This window comes from Parus major, chromosome 19 (genome assembly GCF_001522545.3).
Source record: "Parus major isolate Abel chromosome 19, Parus_major1.1, whole genome shotgun sequence".
In the NCBI taxonomy this organism is placed as follows: Eukaryota; Metazoa; Chordata; class Aves; order Passeriformes; family Paridae; genus Parus; species Parus major.
Window position 1 is genome coordinate 160,572 of NC_031787.1, and position 19,847 is coordinate 180,418.

General features: G+C 53.0%; 3 protein-coding genes across 8 annotated transcripts in view; 1 reads left to right on the plus strand and 2 right to left on the minus strand.

Annotated features, from left to right (window-relative positions):
• The window catches only part of HIP1 (huntingtin interacting protein 1), a 34,703-nt gene extending 33,520 nt beyond the window's left edge, over nt 1-1,183 (minus strand). For 3 of the 4 annotated variants that reach the window (XM_015646598.2, XM_015646597.2, XM_015646596.2), the window contains exon 1: nt 1,049-1,183. In XM_015646598.2, the coding sequence (XP_015502084.1) occupies nt 1,049-1,165 (117 nt within the window). In that variant the 5' untranslated portion in view covers nt 1,166-1,183. The other variant, XM_015646595.2, reaches the window with a different exon arrangement.
• A 3,448-nt stretch (nt 1,184-4,631) lies between these two features.
• On the plus strand, nt 4,632-16,627 carry LOC107212840 (E3 ubiquitin-protein ligase TRIM39-like). Of its 3 annotated transcripts, XR_001524554.3 has the most exons (8): nt 4,632-5,312; nt 5,914-6,009; nt 7,797-8,027; nt 8,132-8,154; nt 8,739-8,851; nt 9,352-9,764; nt 13,412-13,528; nt 13,917-16,627. XR_001524554.3 is itself a non-coding variant. In XM_015646601.3 (7 exons), exons 1-7 carry the CDS (start codon nt 4,893-4,895, stop codon nt 13,442-13,444), a joined length of 1,329 nt encoding a protein of 442 aa, XP_015502087.1. In that variant the 5' UTR covers nt 4,632-4,892; the 3' UTR covers nt 13,445-16,627. The 3 variants fall into 3 exon arrangements, 2 of the variants coding, with proteins under 2 accessions (XP_015502087.1, XP_015502085.1); XM_015646601.3 differs by having other exon boundaries at nt 13,412-16,627; XM_015646599.3 differs by lacking the exons at nt 13,412-13,528; nt 13,917-16,627 and having other exon boundaries at nt 4,633-5,312; nt 9,352-11,042.
• Nucleotides 11,087-12,850, minus strand: LOC107212843 (C-C motif chemokine 4 homolog). The gene is made up of 3 exons (XM_015646609.3): nt 12,570-12,850; nt 11,971-12,085; nt 11,087-11,502 (listed from the first exon to the last, which is right to left on the minus strand). The coding sequence occupies exons 1-3, from the start codon at nt 12,637-12,639 to the stop codon at nt 11,415-11,417; spliced, it is 273 nt and encodes a 90-aa protein (XP_015502095.1). The 5' UTR covers nt 12,640-12,850; the 3' UTR covers nt 11,087-11,414.
• Nucleotides 16,628-19,847: the final 3,220 nt, after the last annotated feature.

Consider the following 19,847-nt stretch of genomic DNA (forward strand, 5'->3'; position numbering starts at 1 on the left):
TCCATCCCTGGACATGGAGCAGGGCCAAGCTGTCCCCAGCTCCCTCTGCTGCCATCCCGCCCTCTTCACCCTCCCAATGCCTTGTCCAGGCATATTCCCAGCTGCTCCAAGCACATCCTTTCCCCAAATCAACAGCTTTTTTCCACCAAAGTACCCCTGCTGCCCCTCCAGCTTGGCTGCTACCTTTCCTCTGTGCTGGACATTAATCCATCACCTGAGTGAAGGACCCCATCCAGATACTCTGGATGCTGCTGAGATGCAAATTCTGTCTGCTTTTCAATATATCAGTACTTCTTCCTAGGAGCCACCCGCAGGGACAGACCCTGTCCCCTACCCTTTCCCCACCTGATGCCTGAGTGATACGGGAGCAGAACCCAGTGGGGTGACCGACTCCACTGGCCAAAGAGCCACTCCATGTTCCCTCCAGCCAGTAGAGACACAGGCTATGTGTGCCCAGGGTGGTTCCAAGGACAGGGTGCTGCTGTCCTGGGCATGATGCCTGGCTGTGTTTGGGCTTGAAGACCTGGCAGGTTAGAGGCCAGGCTGAGCAGCCACTTCTGGGCAGCGGCATCCCGGGTGCCACTGCACTCCGATGTCCCCGGGAGTTCCTCCAGGGCTGGCTTCAGCTCCAGCCAGGGGCCCCGGGGAGTGCCCATCCCTGTCCCCCACGGTGACCCACTGCTCTCCGGGTGGGTGGGGCCAGCCCCGTCAGTCTCCCCGTAGCTGGCGCAGCCCCGCGCACTGCCGCCAACCCAGTTCGCCTGGAGCGGCCGTGCCCACCCTGCCGAGTTCCGCCCCTTGTGCCAAAACCTACCTGCGGGGCAACTCGAGCTGTCCCCGCCCCCGGCTCACCTGGGATGACCCCGCCCACTCAAATAACCTTCGCCCACTTTGGATAATCCCGCTCGCTCGGCACCACGCTGCACCGCTCCAGGCACCTGTCGGGCGGTTCCCATCGGAGCACGCCCCAGCCTGGGCCCATCTCCTCAGCTGGCACCTTCCCTTCCCCGCCGTTCGCATACCCCGCCCCGTCCTGTCCCGCCCGCACCTGGGCGCGCTCGAAGCTCTCCCGCTCCGCCTCCAGGCCGCCGCCGCCCGCCCGCCGGCTCAGCACCTTGGGCAGCGGATTGGACACCTGCTTCATAGTGCTGCTCACGCGCTCCATGGCCGCCCCGCGCCCGCCACCGCCCCGGCCCCGTCGCCCCGCGCAGCGCCGCCGCCGCGCGCGCCCCGCGCCATTGGCCCGCCCATCTGCCACTCACGGCGGGCCACGCCCCTCGGGCACCACCCTTCCACCCGAAGCTCTGCCCACCTGCCCGGCTTCTCATTCTCATTGGCTCCCGGCATAGCCCTGGGAGGAGCGGCCGGGAGGCCCAGCCCCCGCGTAGCATCCACCAAGATCACTGGTTCGTCTGGACGTCAGTCAAAGCTAGCTCCCGCCCCCAAGGGTCCTGGGCCCCCTGCCCCGCCTGCAAGGACCGCTCCCTTGGCACCGGCCGCCCGAGCGCCGTTTCCTGCTGTAATTGGCCCGCGACCCTCCCGCTCACGCTTGGGTGTCCCGCCCCGCCCGTCACCGCTGTGGGGCGTGGCGTCCCCTGGCGGCGGTGGGGATGCCGGTGATGCCGGGGCCGCGCGGGCGTCGGGCCGTGCTCGGGCCTCTCCGACCAGGGCTCGGCCGTGCACGGGGCTCCGCCGCGGGGTCCGCCGGGCCCGAGGAGCCGCTGTCGAACGGTTCTGAGCCGCGGCTGAGCCATCCGGGTCCGCAGGGGTCCTTACAGGTCGTCCGTGCGGCCTGCGAGGCTGCGGCCCCTCAGCCGAGCCCAGAGTGCGACCACGGAGGTGCCACGGCACCATTGCCCCCTCCCTGCTGACCGTCTCAGGCCCAGCCCGGCCCCCTTGGCAGGCCGTGCTTGGCGCACCGGGTGCCTCAGGGTTCCCCAGCCCTCCTGGGTAGGGGTGGGGAGGCGGCTCCGCCGTCGGTCAGCGCGAGCAGGGCCCCGGTAGCCTGCGGAAAGGTTGTGTGGGGCATTTCCTTTGTGGGATCCAGGCCTGGGTGGGAGCTCTGCAAGAGGATGCTGCAGGCACAGCTGGCAGAGTACAGAAAGAAGGCTGTAGCATTGGCAGAGGGGCAAAATGTGGTTACAGGTGTCTGAAAAAGGAGATAGGAGATGTGAGAGAAGGATTTTGCTTCCCCTGAGCAACTGGACTGCTTTAGCATAACCTGATCTGAGCCTGTGTCTCTGGTCCCGTCACTCTGAGCAGAGGTTTGTGTAGGGTTAGACTGGATATTGGGAAGGAATTCTTGACTGTAAGGGTGGTTGAACCCATGGCACAGGTTGCCCAGAGAAGCTGTGGCTGCTCCATCCCTGGAAGTTATCCAGGCCACATTGCACGGGGCTTGGAGCAGCCTAGTCTAGTGGAAGGTGTCTCTGCCCATGGCAGGGGGTGGAACAGGATTATTGGAAATGATACAACTTCTAAAATTTTAAACTAACTTTAGTCAGGGGTTTTGTTCATCTTTGCCCAGAGAGAAGGGAATGGAAGTTTCTTTTCAAGAGACTGTTTCTTGGGCAAGGTATGATGAGCTTAACTTCTCAATGGATTGGGAGCTGCCAGAGGATGCACAAGAGATAAGTGACCATTAACAAACATCAACACCTGAACATCCTTCCTGGTGTGTCAGAGACACCTGGTCTGGGAAAAGATCATAACAGAAGAATGAGAACCTGATTAGCATCGAAAGTGAAGGGATCAATAGCCAGCAGCAAACCAAATAGTAAGAACTGTGTGACCTGGGACCAATAAACATTGAACCAATGAATTTCTCTGTGTTTTGACTGTATAAGTATGTGAAAAATCTAGAAAAGAGACATGTGTGATGGAGTGTTTTGTTTTTTTTTTTGCACAACCCAGGCAGTGTGTGGATCAAATTACTTCTGTTGCACATCCTGGCCAGAATAAAGTAATGATTGAGTTCTCTAACACTAAAAATTGTTGGAGAGGTTTTGTTTTTCCTGCTGTTTCAGTGGCAGGATGAGCTTTAAGGTTTCTTCCAACCCAAATCATTCCGGGATTCTCTCAACCTGGTGAATTGCTGACTCCTGTAATTTTGACCAGGAATACCATCCTATTCCAGAGGCGAATTTCTCCCTTGTAACATTTCTGCAGTATTGGGAGAATTGCATTTTTTGTGAAGGGACTGAAACCTGAATCCCCAGATATGGCAATTGGGCTGTGCTGAGGTCATGCCAGCTTAAAATCAGATCATAACAAATCAATGACTTTGCTCCAGGTGGGGAGGAACTGTACAAAACACTTCTGGGGTGATGGGGCAATCTGGGAGCAGCTGTTTAGGATGTGGGCTGTCAGGAGCTCTTGTATAAGCAATTCTCCCAGCATAACTCTCTTTTGTGGCTTTTCAGCTGAAATAATTGCCACACCAGGACCCTCCTGGAGCTGCCCAGAAGGGTGTGTGACAGGCTGTTTGCATCATGGGCCTTCCCAGTCCCTGTGCATTAGATACCAAATCCCAGCTGATAGGAAATGCACAGAGCAGCAAGGCCATTCCTCCCACCGTGGCTTGTCTCAACTGCCTGTGTGCATTCTCCTTAATGTACTTTCTGGAAACCTGCCTCCTTCCTTGGAGCTGCTCCCAGGGGAGGTTTAATGGGTTTGATTCAGCCACTGTTACAGTGAGGCGATTAATAATTGAAGAAATTACATCATTGCTGAATAGAGATGGAGGAAAGGAAGATCAAAGGAGGGCACTAGACAAAGGACAGTGGTATCCTTGTGATCTGGACCTCTCCAACCTTCCACCTCACTCGGAACATCCTGCTCCTGGAGCCCATGGCTAGGGACCACTAGACTGAGGCCTGGTGTAGCTCCTCCCTACTACTGAAGAGCAGAGTCACATCCTTTTCTTCCCTAGCCAATACTCTGCTCTCTCCAAGCATCACTTCTGCAAGGACCTGCTCTCATGGACACCTCTGAGACATACTCCATTTTCTCATTGCCTGGGAATTTGGCAGGGTATCCAGCTCCTTTATTGAAGGTTGTGCAAAGGCAGTCTTAATTTATTTGACATTTTCAGTGAAACTTTTCATTCTCCTTTGTACTGAATGTGTTGAAGTTATTTTTGTATAATAAAAAGGAGTAAAACTTGCAAATTCTCCCAGCAGTTCTTGGGATGCTCCACAGAGACTGAGGTGCTTAGCAGTGGCTGGAAAGGGGTCAGGGCTGACATTTGAGGGTCTGTGGGTGATGGGGTGACACCTGGCTGTCCCCCAGCCCCTCTGTGAATGCATGGGAGAGCACTTATCCTGCCTGTCCCTCCTGCCCCCGGCACATTCCCAAGCTCCTGGCTCTCTGCAGTGGGTGGATGTCACGGGGGATGTTTTGGCACAATTGTTGGTGTGGCGAGGGGTCCCTGACCTTGGCCAACGTCTTTGGGCAGCAGGCAGATGCCAAAGGGGTTCCACGGGCTGCTGACCTCAGCCAACACCAGACCCGACCCCACCTCCACCACCGTCCAGGGGCTGTCCCTGGCCACGGGTTATTTCTGGTGCTACCTAATCTGTCCAGCTCTCCCCGCGGAGTTTTTCTCCGGCTTTGCCCCGCCGGGCTGGAGGCAGTCCCAGCCTTTGGGGCTGGCTGCAGCTGTCCCGGCCGGTGCCAGCTCCTCCCCCCGGCAACACGGAGGCTCCGAGGCCGGTGCTATCCGGGAGCAAGGCCGGTGCTATCCGGCAGCGAGGCCGGCTCGTCCTCCAGGCTTTCATGGCACCGCCGGTACTTGCTCGCCGTGGGGCTGTGCCAGCCGTGCCTGCCTGCGAGCCCGCCTTTGCTGGCTGACGAGGGGCGAGGCGAGTGCCCGTCGAGAGCAGCGGGCCAGCATGGCGCTGGCAGGTGCCCTGGGGCGGCTGCAGGAGGAGGCCACCTGCCCCATCTGCCTGGAGTACATGAACGAGCCGGTCAGCATCGACTGCGGCCACAACTTCTGCCGGGGCTGCATCGCCAAGCACTGCCAGGACAAGGGGCTGTGGGCCGACGGGCCCTTCTCCTGCCCGCAGTGCCGGGCCTCCTGCCACCGCAGCGGCTTCAGACCCAACCGGCAGCTAGCCAACATTGTGGAGAGCATCCGGCAGCTGGGGCCCGAGCTGGAGCCGGGGGTCCCCCTGTGCCCCCAGCACGACGAGCGCCTGAAGCTGTTCTGCGAGGAGGATGAGGAGCCCATCTGCGTGGTGTGCCGGGAGTCCGTGCAGCACCGCCCGCACTCCGTGTACCCCATCGAGGAGGCGGTGCACGTCTACAAGGTAGGGGAGGGTGGGACACCGGGACCCCTGTCCTGCCCCGCAGCACTCCGGCATGGGGTGTGCATGCCCCCCATACACACCCCAACATACCCTGTGGCCCCACTGGGAAAGCAGAAGGGGTGCTGCAGGCGGTGACTCCCCCCTCCAGCCGCGCTCGCTGCAGGGTTAAGGCTGGACCACATTATCTTCCAAACTGCTTATGGACCCAGGCTAACCCTGTCCATCCAGCTCAGGGAGGCAGCCTGGCTCCCTGCCCATTCACAAACCCTGCAGAAGCTGAGCTGGTGGACTCCTGAGGACATTTTTTGCCTCGATGGAAGGATGCTGGCACCAAAACCCCACATCCCAGCTATGATCCTGGCAGTGCCACCCTCCACTTTGGTCTCCAGAACCCTAATAGTGAGGAAAAACATAGGGGAAACCTGAGGTGCGTGGGGAGGGTTAACTGTGAGTGGAGTGAAGAGCACAGCTGCTTGGTTTGTGTGCCAGTGCTGGCACCGCCTGGCACCGGGTCAGTGTCTCCCCCCAGGCAGAGGGGACCCAGCCAAGCTGCAGTGCTCAGCAGGTTGGGGTGAGCTGAGCCCATTTTTCCCCTTTCCAGGTCAAACTTCAGAAATCCCTGGAGAACCTTTCACAGGAAGTGGAGGAGGTCAAGAAGCGTGAGTCAGCAGAAAGGATGAAAACCCAGGAGTGCAAGGCAGGTGCCTGTCTTAATTCTTAAAGAACGAGCGTCAGAGATATCAGGATTAAGAAAAAAATCCCAGCCTGAATGGTCTTGTGTGGGGACACAGATTTATCATTTTCTCCAGGCTGTGTCCCTGTGTCCTGCTGTCACTTGTAGGAGCAATGCTGGAAGCCAGGCTCAGTAACCATGTATGGCTCCATAAAAAAGTTTGCAAGGAGCAGTATGCCAGGTTCCCTGGAATCATGATGACTTTATGCTGGTTAAACAAGTAAACATGGGCTATTTTTTATTGCCTTTTGTTTTACATGTGCTTGAGTTCCAAGCCAGGCATGAGCTGTGTGGTGAGCTCTACTCTACAGCAAAGGAATCAGAAGTGTTTTCATAAGAAAAAAAAGCAGAATTACTGCACCTCTGCTCGACTTCAGACAGCTCTGGGAAGAGCAGATGCCAGCACACAGCTGCATTTCAAGTCCTGTGGGATGAAAGCGGGAAAGTAAAAGTAACTGAAGAAAAGGAAATGAAATGCTGGATGAGTTATCCAGCCCTGAATTTGAGACGATGGTTAATCACTTCTGGCAGGGAAGGCAGGTTTCTCTGAACTCCCCTTGTTTTTCGCTCAGCTTCCTTGCCTGTATCAGTCCAGACAAGTGGCAGTGGGTTTTGAGGCTGTCCCTATGAGCCCTCTGTCCCCATTGGAGCGGAGGGACAGAGATTGTGAGAGCTGTGTCACTGTCCTCTGATCCACTTGAGTCAAGGCTCAGGGCCATGGCCCAGCTGCCTCCAGCTTTCTCTGGTTGCGGGAAAAAAAGCAAAATAAGTCGCATGTGTATGATGGTGGGAAGAGGCTGTCCTGGCTTATCAAGTCTTCATGACTCAGGTCCAAGGAATGCTGTACTTGGATGGGAAAAAAAAATGGAGTTCAACTTCCTTTCCTTTATCTTCTTTGTTCTGAGGTTTCCTGTCCCAAGCTCACCTCAGAGTGTCTTTCTGCAGCTCCGGGTTTCCAGGCAGTTTCTAGGGATGAAGTGAAAAACCCTAAAGCACTGGCAAACCCTGCCAGTTGCTGGCTCTTCACCTTCTAGCAAGACCCAGGGAAGCTTCTGCGCTCTGCCCTTCCATCCTTCCACAGCCCCATGGCTTCTTTATGTGGCAGATAGAGACAGGACATGAGGGAACTGTCTTAAACTAAAAGAGGAGAGATTTAGATTAGATATAAGAAAGAAGTTCCTCCTTGTGAGGGTGCTGAGGGTGCACAGGATGCTTGAAGAAGTTTTGGCAACCCCATCCCTAGAAGTGTCCAAGGCCAGCCTAGATTGGGCTTGGAGCAATCTGGTCTAGTGGAAGGTGTCCCTGCCTGTGGCAGGGTGTGGAAGCAGATGGTATCTAAGATCTCTTCCAACTGAAACCATTCCATGATTTTATGATTTTTCCACCTCTTGCCCTTTACTGGAGATTTTTCCAGCATTGTCCACCTGCCCAAGCAGTTTATTAGCCTGGATTTGGCTGGAGGTATGAGTTGTAATAAAAACCTACCCCAACATCTCCTTGCAGCCCAACACATCCCAGACATCTGGGGTCCAGCTGAGCAGAAATGCCCCAGGCAAAGTCCTGCTGCTGGTAAACTGAGGATGTGAAGTGGGAACTCCAGTGAGATGGAAGCACAAATTTGCTGGTTTTTAAATTCATGCACTTACCACAAAAATGCAGTGTTTTTGCACAGCCTGATGCTGGGCATGGATGCTGAGCATCCGACTCAGCATCCTGGGTAACGTTCACCCCATGAATCTTCTTATCCCAAGGAGACAGTAAAGAAAAAGCGGGAGAGGATTGTAAGTGAGTTTGGCAAGCTGCATCGGCTGCTGGCTGATGAGGAGAAGCTACTGCTCCAGAAGCTAGAGGAGGAAGAAAAGCAGATTCTGCTTTTGATCAACGAAAACCTGGCCAGGCTATTGGAGGAGAAGTGCTTGCTGGAGGAGCTGATCCTGGAGATAAAGGAGAAGAGCCAGCAGCCAGCTGATGGGCTGCTCAAGGTCAGGCTTTGTCACCAGCACCACTAACTCAGCCCTGCTGCCTTTGTCACCTGGGTAGGTGGCTTGGCCCAGACAAACCCAGAGTTGTTTTTGTCTTTTTCTAGGACATGAAAAGCATCCTGACCAGGTGGGTGATTTTTCCCAGTAGGTGCCATGATTATTCCTGGTAGGTACTCATGATCATTCTGGCAAGTACCCATGGTTGTTCCGAGCAGGCATCATGGTTGTTCCTCCTACTGTCCTGGCTGCCTCCAGGCTTTGAAGCAGATGTTTGTGTCTGTTCCACAACAACCACCCCATCCTCCCTGCCCAGCATCTGCTTTGGTCCTCCTGGGGTAGACACAGGAGGGACTGAGACAATCCCTCAGAGATTCCATCCTCTTTTTCAGGAGCTCAAAGACAAGGTCTTGCCTGGCTTGTGACATGTGAGCTGTGTCCCCTCCTAAGGGACATGCTACCCAGTGCCTGCCTGCCTGCCCTGCCCTGCCCTGCCCTGCCCTGCCTACCACTGCTGCTCCCTGTATCATTTAACACTGATCTCATTTGGATTGCCAATATGCAAACAGTTATCCTTAGTGCTCTTCCCAGCCAGAGCTCCAGGGAGGCACTGGATCTATGGAGCCAAGAGAAGGGCATTAACCCCCCGCCCAGCCAGAAAGGGGCCATGGTGCAGGCTCTGAATACAGCCCATGGGCATCCCTCTCTTCCCAGGTGTGAAGGGGTAAAGTTCCAATCCACCAAGGGTGTGTCTGTGACCCTGAAGGAAAACTACAGCATTCCTGAGCACTGCCTGGGCATGAGGGACATGCTGAAGAAGTTCAAAGGTGAGGGCACAGCTCCTGGCACATTTGAGCTCTGGTTTCCCCCAGAACCCTGGGGCACAGGGGGTTTTTTCCAACGAGCTTTGTCCAGCTGCTCCCAGTTTGTGCCCTGATGAGTTCAGACTGGTTTCATGAAGACCTTTGTTGTGGTCTTGAATGGATTGTGAGGGGACCCTGAAGCCCAGGATGTCCCTCAGGGGTTTCAAGCACCGTGTTGTTCATGACCTCTTGCTTTCAGTGTTGGCTCTTTCTGAAGCTGTGGAACTGCCCTCATTCTGCCCTGGCTCTACAGCCTGACACCAAATACTTTGACATGTCTGATTTTCTGTATTGCACTTCCCCACTGCCAGGAAGTGCTGGGAGCTGTGCAAAACCACAAGTAAATAATTGCATGATGTGGGATGGTTTGGGAGAGCCCAGCATCCAGGTCACAGGCACCTGCTTGTGTCTATGCCTGCATATGCCTGAAGTCTTGTCCATCTTCCACCCTTCTTTCTCTCCAGTGGACGTGATTCTGGACCCAGAGACGGCGCACCCAGACCTCACTGTCTCTGAGGACCGCAAGAGTGTCCGGCGCGGGAGCAAGAAGCTGCTTCTGTCCCTCTTCAACAGCCCCAAGAGGTTTGGCACTGCCCCAGTGGTGCTGGGCAGTCCGGGCTTCTTCTCGGGCCGCCACTACTGGGAGGTGCAGGTGGGAGACAAACCCGAGTGGGGCCTGGGGCTGTGCCGGGAGGCTGCTGTCCGGAAAGGCTCTGTCCTCTTCTCCCCCAACAATGGCTACTGGGTGCTGCAGCTGCAAAACGGGGGCACCTATGAGGCCCTGACTGTGCCCGTCTCCCCCCTGACCCTGAGCGTGAGACCCCGGCGCATTGGGATCTTCCTGGACTATGAGGCAGGAGAGATCTCCTTCTACAACGTAAGCGACCGCTCCCACATTTACACCTTCACTGACAAGTTCTCAGGCAATCTCCGGCCCCTTTTTTTCCTGGGTGCCTTTTTGGGGGGTAGAAATGCCGAACCCTTGGTGATCTCCTGGGTCAGGGACCCACAGGGGACTGGATGCATCATTCTGTGAGAGTGGCTGCCCAGGTTTGTCACTGCTGGGCAGAGACCTGGGAACACAACCAGCTTCTCCCCATGAGTGGGGCAGTACTAGGGAAAAACCTCAGTGCCCTGGTGAGTGTCCTCGCAGGATTCTCACATGGTTCTGGCTTCTGTGTGATCTGGCACACAGACATCCACTGTGTGCCATGTCTTGGGAAGGCACTTTGCACTCCCCCTGATCCCTCCCGGCCCCACCTGAGCCTCCTCTCCCCGCTCACCATCCACCCTCTGTGTCAGCTCAAGGTCGTGCCTCGCCCGAGCTGCCTCCTGCTCTGCTCCCCTGTGTCCCACAGGTGTTTATATTTGAAATCTCAAATCAGTATGAAAATGCGGTGGAGTGAGCTGAGCATTTTAGTGTGGACTGCACCAGAGAGCCAGGCAGGAGGAACCCAAATCCTCCTTGCTGATCCCACAGAGCCTGTTCAGAGCAGATCACAGCATTCCAAATACCATCAGTGGTGTGGGAAATGCCATCAGGGATGTGGGAAATTACTTCACTAAGGTGGGTTCCATCTCTTTCAGCTCCAGAGGGAGACCAGGGGAGATATTTCCTTGCAGGGGCAGGTCCTGCCCTGGGCTGGGGTCTGGCATGGTCATCTCTGAACAGGCATGTCCAGAGACAAGCAGGTTTTGGAGTCAAGGTATTACTGAGAGGAAATACCTGCTAAGCTTCATGTCCCAGCTAAATGAGAGCTTAATGAGATAATTCTAAATACTTGCAGTGAAACATATTTTTTTCACCCTCAGCTCTGGAAACAGCTGAACCATTTTAGCTGTAGCTCTCAGAAAGCTTTCCCTAAAACAGACAATGTGTTAAATTACCTAAAGGTAATATTTTGATTGACTATAATGGAGCCAGCATCAGAATTTAATGAGCTTCCAGTTGTCATAATGAATGGAGATTAAATACCTTATAAAAAGCTTGAGACAAATTACCTGAATGTAATCTCTACCCTTCTCACGACTCCTCCTTCATGGCTTTTCTTGTTATTATTTTGCAAAACAGGATGTTCAGATACAGAAAGCTTATAGGAGTTTTGCCAATGTGGAAAAGGAAATAAAGAACTTGTTGTCACTATTATAATTTCAACTGTTGTAATCCCAAAGGATTGTAATGGAGGCAAACACAGAAGGTTCTTACAAAAATATTTATTTATTGACATCTGAATTGAATATTATGTCAAAAATGTACTTACTTAAATACAGAAAATAACCCAAGTCTACAGGTAAAAAAACCCAAATATATATATAAAAAATAAAATTATTTTTTATCTCAGAGTAATTGCACCTGATCCCTCCCCTATAAAAAATTAAATAGCACAATATTAAGTTGGATTTTGGAATGTTTTCAGTTTCTCTGCTAGCTCTAAATGACATTGAAGCACTTCCAATGGACCCCAGCTGGTCACGCTTGTCCATCCCAGCAGCGGGGGACGTGGAGCAGCTGGGTCTGTCCAGGACCTCAGTCTAACTCCAGCTCATTCACATACTGCTGGACCCAGTTGTCCTCGGGGTTGGCACAGACTTCCCGGCCCTTCCTGGTGATAAACCTGTGGGATGCATGGAGGTCAGTTTTTGGTGGGAGAGCACTGAATGGAGAATCACAGAATCATGGAATTCTGGAGTGGTTTGGGCTGATACCTGGTATCTTTTGGAAAGTTGCCTTAAAGCTTATCCAGTTCCACCCCCAGCCATGGGCAGAGACACCTTCCACTATGCCATGTTATTTCAAGTCCCATCCAGCTTGGCCTTAGACACTTCCAGGGCTGGGACAAGAGCCTTGCCCAAACCCAGCCTCTCCCAAGGATGAGCAGCTCCATGCCTTGCTCATCCTAGCCAGCAACCACCAGTTTTATCTGCAAAGGGGTAGAGCAGGAGCAGTGTGGTGCTTCTGTGCTCCAAGCATCACCTTGTATTTCTTGTCTTCCCCAGCCTTCCTTCACTGGCTTTGGAAAAGGGGCCTTTCCCTCCCTGGCTCCTCAGCCCAAAAGCACCCCTGCCCCGGGGGAGTCACTTACACGATGGCAGGCTGGGAGCACAGGCTGTTGGTTTCATAGTAGTCCTTCACAAAGCTGCGGGGCAGCTGCCGTGAGATGTAGGAGAAACAGCAGGAGGTTGGTGGGTCAGAGCCAACTGTGAAGGGCAAAGACAGTCATGAGCAGTGGCAAGGGACAGGGCAGGGAGCTGAGATCACTCATCCTTGGGTCTAGGGATGATGTGGAAGAGGGGGAGAAAAGATGGGGTCTTTTTTCTTCTTCCTTCAGTTTTTTCCCTGTTGGGTTCACTCTGAGCTGGCATTGACACAGCCCATGCCAGCAGGCAACATCTCCCAGCCCAAACCTGGCCAGCCCTAGCCTTCCTCAGGCTGCCCACATTTGACCTCTATAGCAGAGGTGGGAGGCATGGTTGTGCTTTTTACCCTAAAAAGGGAAAAAAACCCTTTCATTTTTATGCTAATGATCTTTGAGCTGTGCCTGTCCCGCAGCCCTGGAGCACCTGCCAGAAGATGGTGGGACAGAGGGAGGGACCCAGAGGGGAAGTGCTGTCAGAAGGGGTGTCGCAGCAGCGACATCTCTCCTGTCCCCACCTAGGAAGGGTGGGGAGAGCCTGGACTTACGTGGAGCAGCAAAGGTCTGGTAGCAGAAGGCAGCGATGAGGATGGCGAGGGCAACCACAGACACCTTCATGTCAGTGGAGAAGTGGTGGCTGGAGCTGGAGCAGGCAAGGGTAGCTTGGAAGCCTCTCTGCTGTCTGATGCTGAGACCATCAGCAGCCCCTCAATTTATGGGGTGAGAGGTCTGTGCAGTGGCTTGCGTATGCATGGTGGAATTTCCACCAGAGTCCACTTGTGGTGCAGTCTCGTGATGGAACAGAGCAGCCCCGGCCCCTGCTCCCTGATTGATTCAGTGCCTCCCCAGTGATACAGGATATGAAACAGTCACTGTGGCTATTTCTGCTTCTCTCATGCCTGTCCCTTAGTAAGAAGTTCCTCTGCGGAGGTTCCTGCATTTGTTAAGTCTGCTGTTACCCAACCTTCCTGGTTGGGAGAGTGTATCTGTGCAAGAGCTGTGCTGGAGGGCCCAGGATCATCAGTGGGATGAGGCTGGTTAGGGAAAAAGAGACTGAAGTCTCCTTTACCATGGACTTCTCCCCTTCCATATCTGCAAAGCTCTTGCTGCCCCAGGAGCAGAAGGTGGGAGCTGTCACCAGTGTCCTGCATGTGTTCTCCATGGTTGGAGGGCATGTCCTGCAGCTGTGACAGCGCTGCAGGCTCTGGCATAGGTAGTGGTGGACATGAAAGAGGAGTCTGAGAAGCTGAAACACTCAAGGTTCCTCCTCAGTTTAAGGGAAAGGAGAGCTGAGATAGGCTACTTGTTATCTCCTGGAACTGCCTGATGCGCTCCAGGTCCTATAAGGAGACATTAATTTGCAATTTAATTATACTGTTTGTTAATACAGATGATACAGTTACATTTCAAGGGCTGCTGGTAGTCTGGGCATGGAGATACAGAGAGCTGAAAGAAGTGTGGTGACTTGTAACCCTGAAGATGAGGCAGAAGGAGTTCCAGGAGCAGGGTAAGGAAGGAAACAGTGATTCTGAAAATGAGGAGCAGCGTAACTGTGGGGTGAGAGCATGGGCAGAAGTTGGGATGTTGGGAAGAAAAGAGTATCCTGTCTCAGCTGATGAGAGAAAATGACCACAGACGGGGGAAGCAGTACAAAGTATGGGAGAGAGTAAGAGCTCTGTGAAGGCTGGGAAAGAGCTGAGACAGGGATGGGTCACTGGGAAGAAGCCACCAGCCTCTACACAGAGAGCCCTGGAGGTCTGACAGACTCCCTGAGGAGGAGAGGGAAGGCCAGGCAGGGAGGTGATGAGTGCTCTGGGATGAGCTGGGGGCGGTCCAGCTGTAGTGAGATGTTCCTAGAAGGATATCTGTTCTCTACTTCATTTTTTTATTTTCAGGACATCATGGAGTAGTGATGCTGTGATAGACACTTCCTGAATAGCAGTGGAAGGCTGATAATGTCAAGTGGAGCAACCCAAGCTCACCCTGGCACCTCTGCACTCCCCCCAGCAGCACTGACTCATCCTGTTTCTATTAAAGGTTTTCAGCTACTGCCCCGGAACCTTCTGTAAATAACCCGGTGTTTTCCCAATATCCTTCAGCCCTCCACCAGCTATGCTGGGTTAGCTCCATGCTCCAGGTGGGCAGTGTGGACTCCAGAGGACAAGGCACAGCAGAAACCCCAAATTTGTCGCCAGGAGCCCCTCAGGGAGGCTCTTGCTGGGAGCTGTGGTGGTGTCTTCCACCGAGGTTGAGGAGAGCAGATCTACCCTGTGGAGCAAATATGGCTCTTGCCAAGCTGAGCATCCCCTTCCATAGCTGATCTGGCTCGTTTCCATCTTCCCCTTTGCAGAGAGGCACCTTGCAGGTGCTCATCAGTCCAGATCCCATTGACTCTGTTTGTCATCTTGCTTGTCCTCAAATATCCTGGGCAGATGAGGAGAGAGCCTGCCTCCACATGCAGGGTGCCCAGGCAGGCAGGAGGTGGGAACTTGGCATTTCGATGGATGCCAGCTGGGCCGGGAGGGAGTGAGCGTCACCTCCCTTGGATGCTGCCTGGTAACTCAAGGAATAGAACTTGTACACGGATGTAGGAGCACGGTTTCCCTCTGAGCTGTCCTTTCTGACTGTGCCTTCAAGCATCCATGGGTTACAGCTGGAGATCCAGCACCTACAGCCAAGTGCTCCCATCCTGCTCCTGAGGCACAAGGTGCCAAAATGTGGAGAAATGTTCTGCTAAAAGATGAATTTCATGAAAACAGAAGAATTTTTTGGGATCTGCTTTGATTTTTTCAAATATTTTCAATGAGAGGTTTTTCCTCAGACACCTCTGTGCCTTAATTTCTTTGTCAGCAAGTACATGCCAAATTATTTTGGACCCTTGGGGACTATTTTGAAAATAAAAGCAAAAATTTCCTGAGTCAGTTTAGGATCAGTTTAGTTTAGGTAATGTGTGTTACAGAGGACTGGTAAGGGCTGAAAGGGCTTTTCTACTGCTGAAAGCCAAAAATAAGCCCAAAGCCAAGTTTCTAGGAATCTAATTCTTCCTTAGAAATCTGACAAAAGATCTTGCTCTGCCAACTTGTGGACAGCTGGAGGAGGTGGGAGGTTACACTCATGCCAATGATGCTCTGGGATGTTGCAACATGCTCCTAAAAAACTCTTTTCTTACCCACTTCCCACATTCCAGTGATGAAGAAAAGAGAAAGTCATCTCTTCCAGCTCTTCCCCCTTTTAGGCAGGGAGGTTGAATTTGTCTCAGATGAAGAACCATCTTCCCTGGGAGGTGGCCATGGAAGGGTGGGAAAAGTGGGCTGGAGCATGTCTGGGGGGATTAATTTAATTACAAAGTGAAGTGGTTGTGTAAGAAGGAAGTTTTCCCATCAGGTGGTTTCAGAGTTCCTGACCCAGCAGGCAGTGCTTGGAGTCAGTGGAATTTGCCATTTGAAGGAATCTGGCTGATGTTGCCCTGTTTTACATAGAGGGATATGACTGAGGTTTTCTACAAGTCCCCCAAAAAATCCCAGGAGAAAGTGCTAAGTAAAGCAAATGCCCAAAATAAGTTCCCTGACAGTAGAAATAGGGAAATTCTCTGTCTTGAATGAAAGGGGAACCTGGAAAAAAACTGGTGAGACTGGCTGATGTAAGCTGCTATTTGTAGCAGGGTTTAATGTTGAAGAATTGGGATTCACTCAGAAAAGCAAGTAATTAAAAATGTCCTGAGTTCAGAAGTTGTCCCTAAGCCAAGACCCACCAAGCCCTGCAGCAGCTCCATCCTGCCCTGCTCCAGCTCCAGCACTGGTGACATTACATCGGTGTCCAGAAATTTCACCCCCACCTTTCTTGACATTGCTGTAGAAATGTTGGAATTTTTTAGATGATGTCACATCCTGGAACTGACTCCAGTAAGAAACTGTGCCTGTGGGAGTGGCTGGGGACCGTCTGTCTCCAGTGTGGTGGGTCCAGGGGCCAGCACGGCCGTCTTGGCCGGTCACCTCTGCCTGGTTCACAGTAAACATTTCGTGTTTCCCCAAAGCCGTGTCAGCACAGGAAGTTGGTCATAGCTGATAAGAAATGTGTATCTTGCTAAAGGTCCCATCCTTCTCCAGCAACAGCATTTAAAAAAATAATAAAAAAAATAAATTCCAGGGAATGCTCTTCTTTCTAATGGCTGATGGCTCAGATTTTTCCTGGCTTTGCTTTTGAAGCAGAGCAAACCACAAAGGGTGAAGTGTACAGTATTTCAAAGCAAATTGAAGTGAAATACAAAAGCCTCTTTGCTCCACACCCCTCTCCATTCTTGGCATGAAAAGAAAAGAAATAAACAGGGAAAACCTGAGTTTTTGCAATTTTTGAGCCTTAGGGAGATGACTGTGGGGCTGTGCCCCTGGCTCCAGGGGCTGGGACATACCCAGCCCACCCCCTTCAGCATCCCTCAAACCCCAAATGTCTGGGAGGACTAGACAAAATGTCTCTGCTGGGGCTGCATCCTCTGCCCACCTCGTTCAGATCATTGTTGAGTCTCCCAGAGAGAGCAAGGAGGACCAGACTGAAAATTCACAGCTCTGCTGGGATGGAAACTAGAAGAGGGTGGAGTTAGAATAGATATGAAGAAGGAATTGTTCCTGGCAGGGTGGGCAGTGCCTGGCACAGGTGTCCAGAGCAGCTGGGGCTGTCCCTGGATCCCTGGCAGTGCCCAAGGCCAGGCTGGATGGGGTTTGGAGCTCCTGGGATAGGGGAAGGTGGCCCTGCCATGGCAGGGAGGCTGCAACAAGGTGGTCTTTAAGGTCTCTTCCAACTCAAACCACTCTTTGATTCTATGATTCTATGAATACCAAACACACTTTTAATTAATCCAGTGGACCTTGCCTGCCCATTATAATCAAGGAAAAATAAAATAAAAAAAAACAAGACACAAAGAGTTTTCATTTTCATTGGTGCTCTTGCTGTGCAGCTTTCTAGGCCTTTTTGGGTGGGATGGGTGGAGGTGGCCCCAGGGATGTCTGTCTGACCCCACAGGTTAGAACCACAACCTCCCCTGAGGCAAGGATAACCTTTAAACTTGTGTCAGGGCCATTGCCACAGTGGGAGGAATTCTGTAATCATAGAATCATTTGTGCTGGAAAAGCCCTCTGAAGTCATTAAGTCCAACCATCCTCCAAGCATTACCAGGGCCACCACTAACCTAGATCCCCAAGTGCCAAATCCACTCATCTGTTAAACCCCTCCAGGGATGGGGACTGATGGCCCCTGAGCTCTCTTGCCCAGTGCTGGCCCCTCTCTGCAGGGTCCTGGCAGGGCTGTGTGAGGTGGGAGCCCCACGGGAGGTGTTAACCCCAGCCTCACAGCGAGGTGTGAGCTCTGCAGCTGCCAGTAAACAGCTGTGGTCATGCACTGGTGTTTACTGGCCTCATAATTTATTCAAAGCTGTAAAACCACTTCCCATGTGTGGGGCTGTTTGGAGGTTGGGCTGCTCAGCAGCGTTTCTCTGAAGTGGAGGTCCTGTCCCCCATAATGTGGAGGGTTTTGCTACCCCAGATGTGTTTGTGCCCATCAAAGGGGATATTGTCTGGCTGCTCCAGCTAGCACAGGCTGTGCCTGGCACCCTCATCCCCTGGGACAGAGGGGAGGGCTCAGGGAGCTTTGGCACTGCTCACTCCTGCATCCCTTCATGGCCCTGCATCCTTCCACAGCCCCCTCAGACCTCCCCTGCATCCCCCCATCTCCTCCACAGCCACAGCATCCCCATCCCTCCATAGTCCCAGCGTTCCTGCATCTCGTGGGGTCCATGCAGGGATGTGCAGCCACATGTTGGAACGTGGTGGGGTCAGTTTGTAAGTGGGAGTAAGGGACTTGGGCTTGGTCAGGAATAACCTGAGGAACAGTGTTGTGACCCCCAGAGCACCTCACCTCTGCCCCAGGTGAAGCCACCAGCATCTCCCAAATCATCCCACTCCTCAGAGCTTGCATCCACTTGTGGACCTACAGAAAGAGGAGAAAAGGCTACAGGAAATCTTAGGGATGGAGTAATATCCTTCCTGTGCTCCAAGGGCCTTCAGTGCCAGGGCTGGGATAGTGCAGCCCCCAACAGGTGAGCTGTGCCCCAGGGGGAGACTGACAAAGTCCCCCACCAGCCTGGGGACAGCCCTCACCATTACCCATGGGCAAAGTACCCTCAGTTACCCTGCCCTGGGTTTTTGGCTTTGTAACTTGTGTCTCTAGGCAAGGGCAGGATTTCAGGGGAGCTTGAAGGAGTTTGAAAGCTTCTGGGCTAACCTTTGTCACTGTTTATATCCCAGGGGTGAAGGCTCAGCAGCCTCATAACATCCTTCCCTACACTCCTCTCCTCTGAATAATTTTAGCTTTCTATTTCTACCTTGCTTACACCAAAACAAATCTCATACCCCAGCTGGGTGATGTGAAAGTGGAAAAAAATGGCTTATTTGCAGGAATAATAAAGGAAGCTTGAGAGAGGTCAGTTCATAAACGCTTAAACTGCAGGAACTGCAATAGCAGAGGGCTCTGGGATTTGCCAGAGAAGCAAAATCCAGTGGACAGAAACAGAAAACCGAAACCAGAAACTGGGCCCAGAGGTTGGCAAGGGCGACTCGTTCAGGATCATCATGGCAGAACTCCAAGGGTGGCAGCCGGTGACTCAAAGCTGGAGCCCTGTGGGTGGGGGTGTCTGTGATGGGGAGGAGCTGCTCCCCCTTTCCAGGAGGTTTCCTGACATTCTGGGGGAAACAACAGCGCAGCTGACAAAGCTCTGTGGGCACCCACTGGTGACACAGCCAAGGGGCTGCAGCTGCAGCAGCTCTTTGCAGCACCTCCTCCTCCTCCTCCAGCTCCTCACAGTTATGCTTTCTTTCCTCATAATGACCATCTCAGAGCTTCCAGGTGAAAGAGAGCTGCAGTTCCCATCACAGCCACCACACCTCCCCACATCCTCCTGTGCACATAATCAGCCTCATGGTTTGTGCCTTGCAGTGGATGAGCAGAAGGTGTGAAGTTCCCATGAACAAAGCTGGTGCCAGCCACAGGCTGTCTTTCTGCAGCCACAGCCCGTGTCACTGCTCTGTGCAGCGCTGCCGTTTGTCACACTTGCATGTGAGTTGCAAGAACAGAGGAGCATAAAACTCCTACTGTTGGTTTCTGAATGAATTATTTCCATGGCAAAAAGCCATAATTTGGTTTTTTTCGGCAGCAATTCAGCCACAAGCTGGAGCCACTTCTTGTTCTGTGCTGAGCTGATCAGACTTACCAGGGGAACAAAGAGCTGATCCTGCCAGACCTTGCTTCTGGCAAAATCCTCCACCTTCCTTGATATCCTATCACTTTAGGCCTGTCTGAAATCCATGGAAACCTCATCAGGCTGGAGAACCTCATGGAACTCAAAAAGAAGTGCAAAGTCCTGCCCTTGGGAAGGGACATTCCCAGGCACCGCTATATGGCAGTGCTGACCAGCTGGAAAGCAGTTTGGCAAAAGGACCTGGGGTGGACACCACACTGGACATGAGCAGCAATGTGCCCTTGCCACCAAAATTCCAACAGGCTCCTGGTCTGCATGAGAAAGAAACATTGACAGCATTTTGAAGGAGGGGACCCTTCCCCTCTGCTCAGCATCAGGTGGGGCACTGGCTTCCTCAGGTGCTGGGTCCAGTTCCGCTCTCCCCAGGATTAGTATGGACGTACTGGAGAGAGTCCAGCAAAGGGCCAGAGAGATGATGAAGGGACAAGTGCATTTCTCTAGGGAGGAGATGCAGGAGGAGTTCAGGATGGAGAATTCTTACTAAGAGGATTCTTACCAATGTCTGTGGAGCAAAGCAGAT

Bases quoted from the DNA above. Each gene is read 5' to 3' on its own strand.
- LOC107212840 (XM_015646599.3), top strand. From the start codon at position 4,893: ATGGCGCTGGCAGGTGCCCTGGGGCGGCTGCAGGAGGAGGCCACCTGC. The intron at 6,010-7,796 runs GCAGGTGCCTGT...TCTTATCCCAAG, and splicing joins TGAAAACCCAGGAGTGCAAG to GAGACAGTAAAGAAAAAGCG. The intron at 8,028-8,131 runs GTCAGGCTTTGT...GTCTTTTTCTAG, and splicing joins CAGCTGATGGGCTGCTCAAG to GACATGAAAAGCATCCTGAC.
- LOC107212843 (XM_015646609.3), bottom strand. From the start codon at position 12,639: ATGAAGGTGTCTGTGGTTGCCCTCGCCATCCTCATCGCTGCCTTCTGC. The intron at 12,086-12,569 runs GTAAGTCCAGGC...TGCCCTTCACAG, and splicing joins CCAGACCTTTGCTGCTCCAC to TTGGCTCTGACCCACCAACC. The intron at 11,503-11,970 runs GTAAGTGACTCC...TGCATCCCACAG, and splicing joins TGCTCCCAGCCTGCCATCGT to GTTTATCACCAGGAAGGGCC.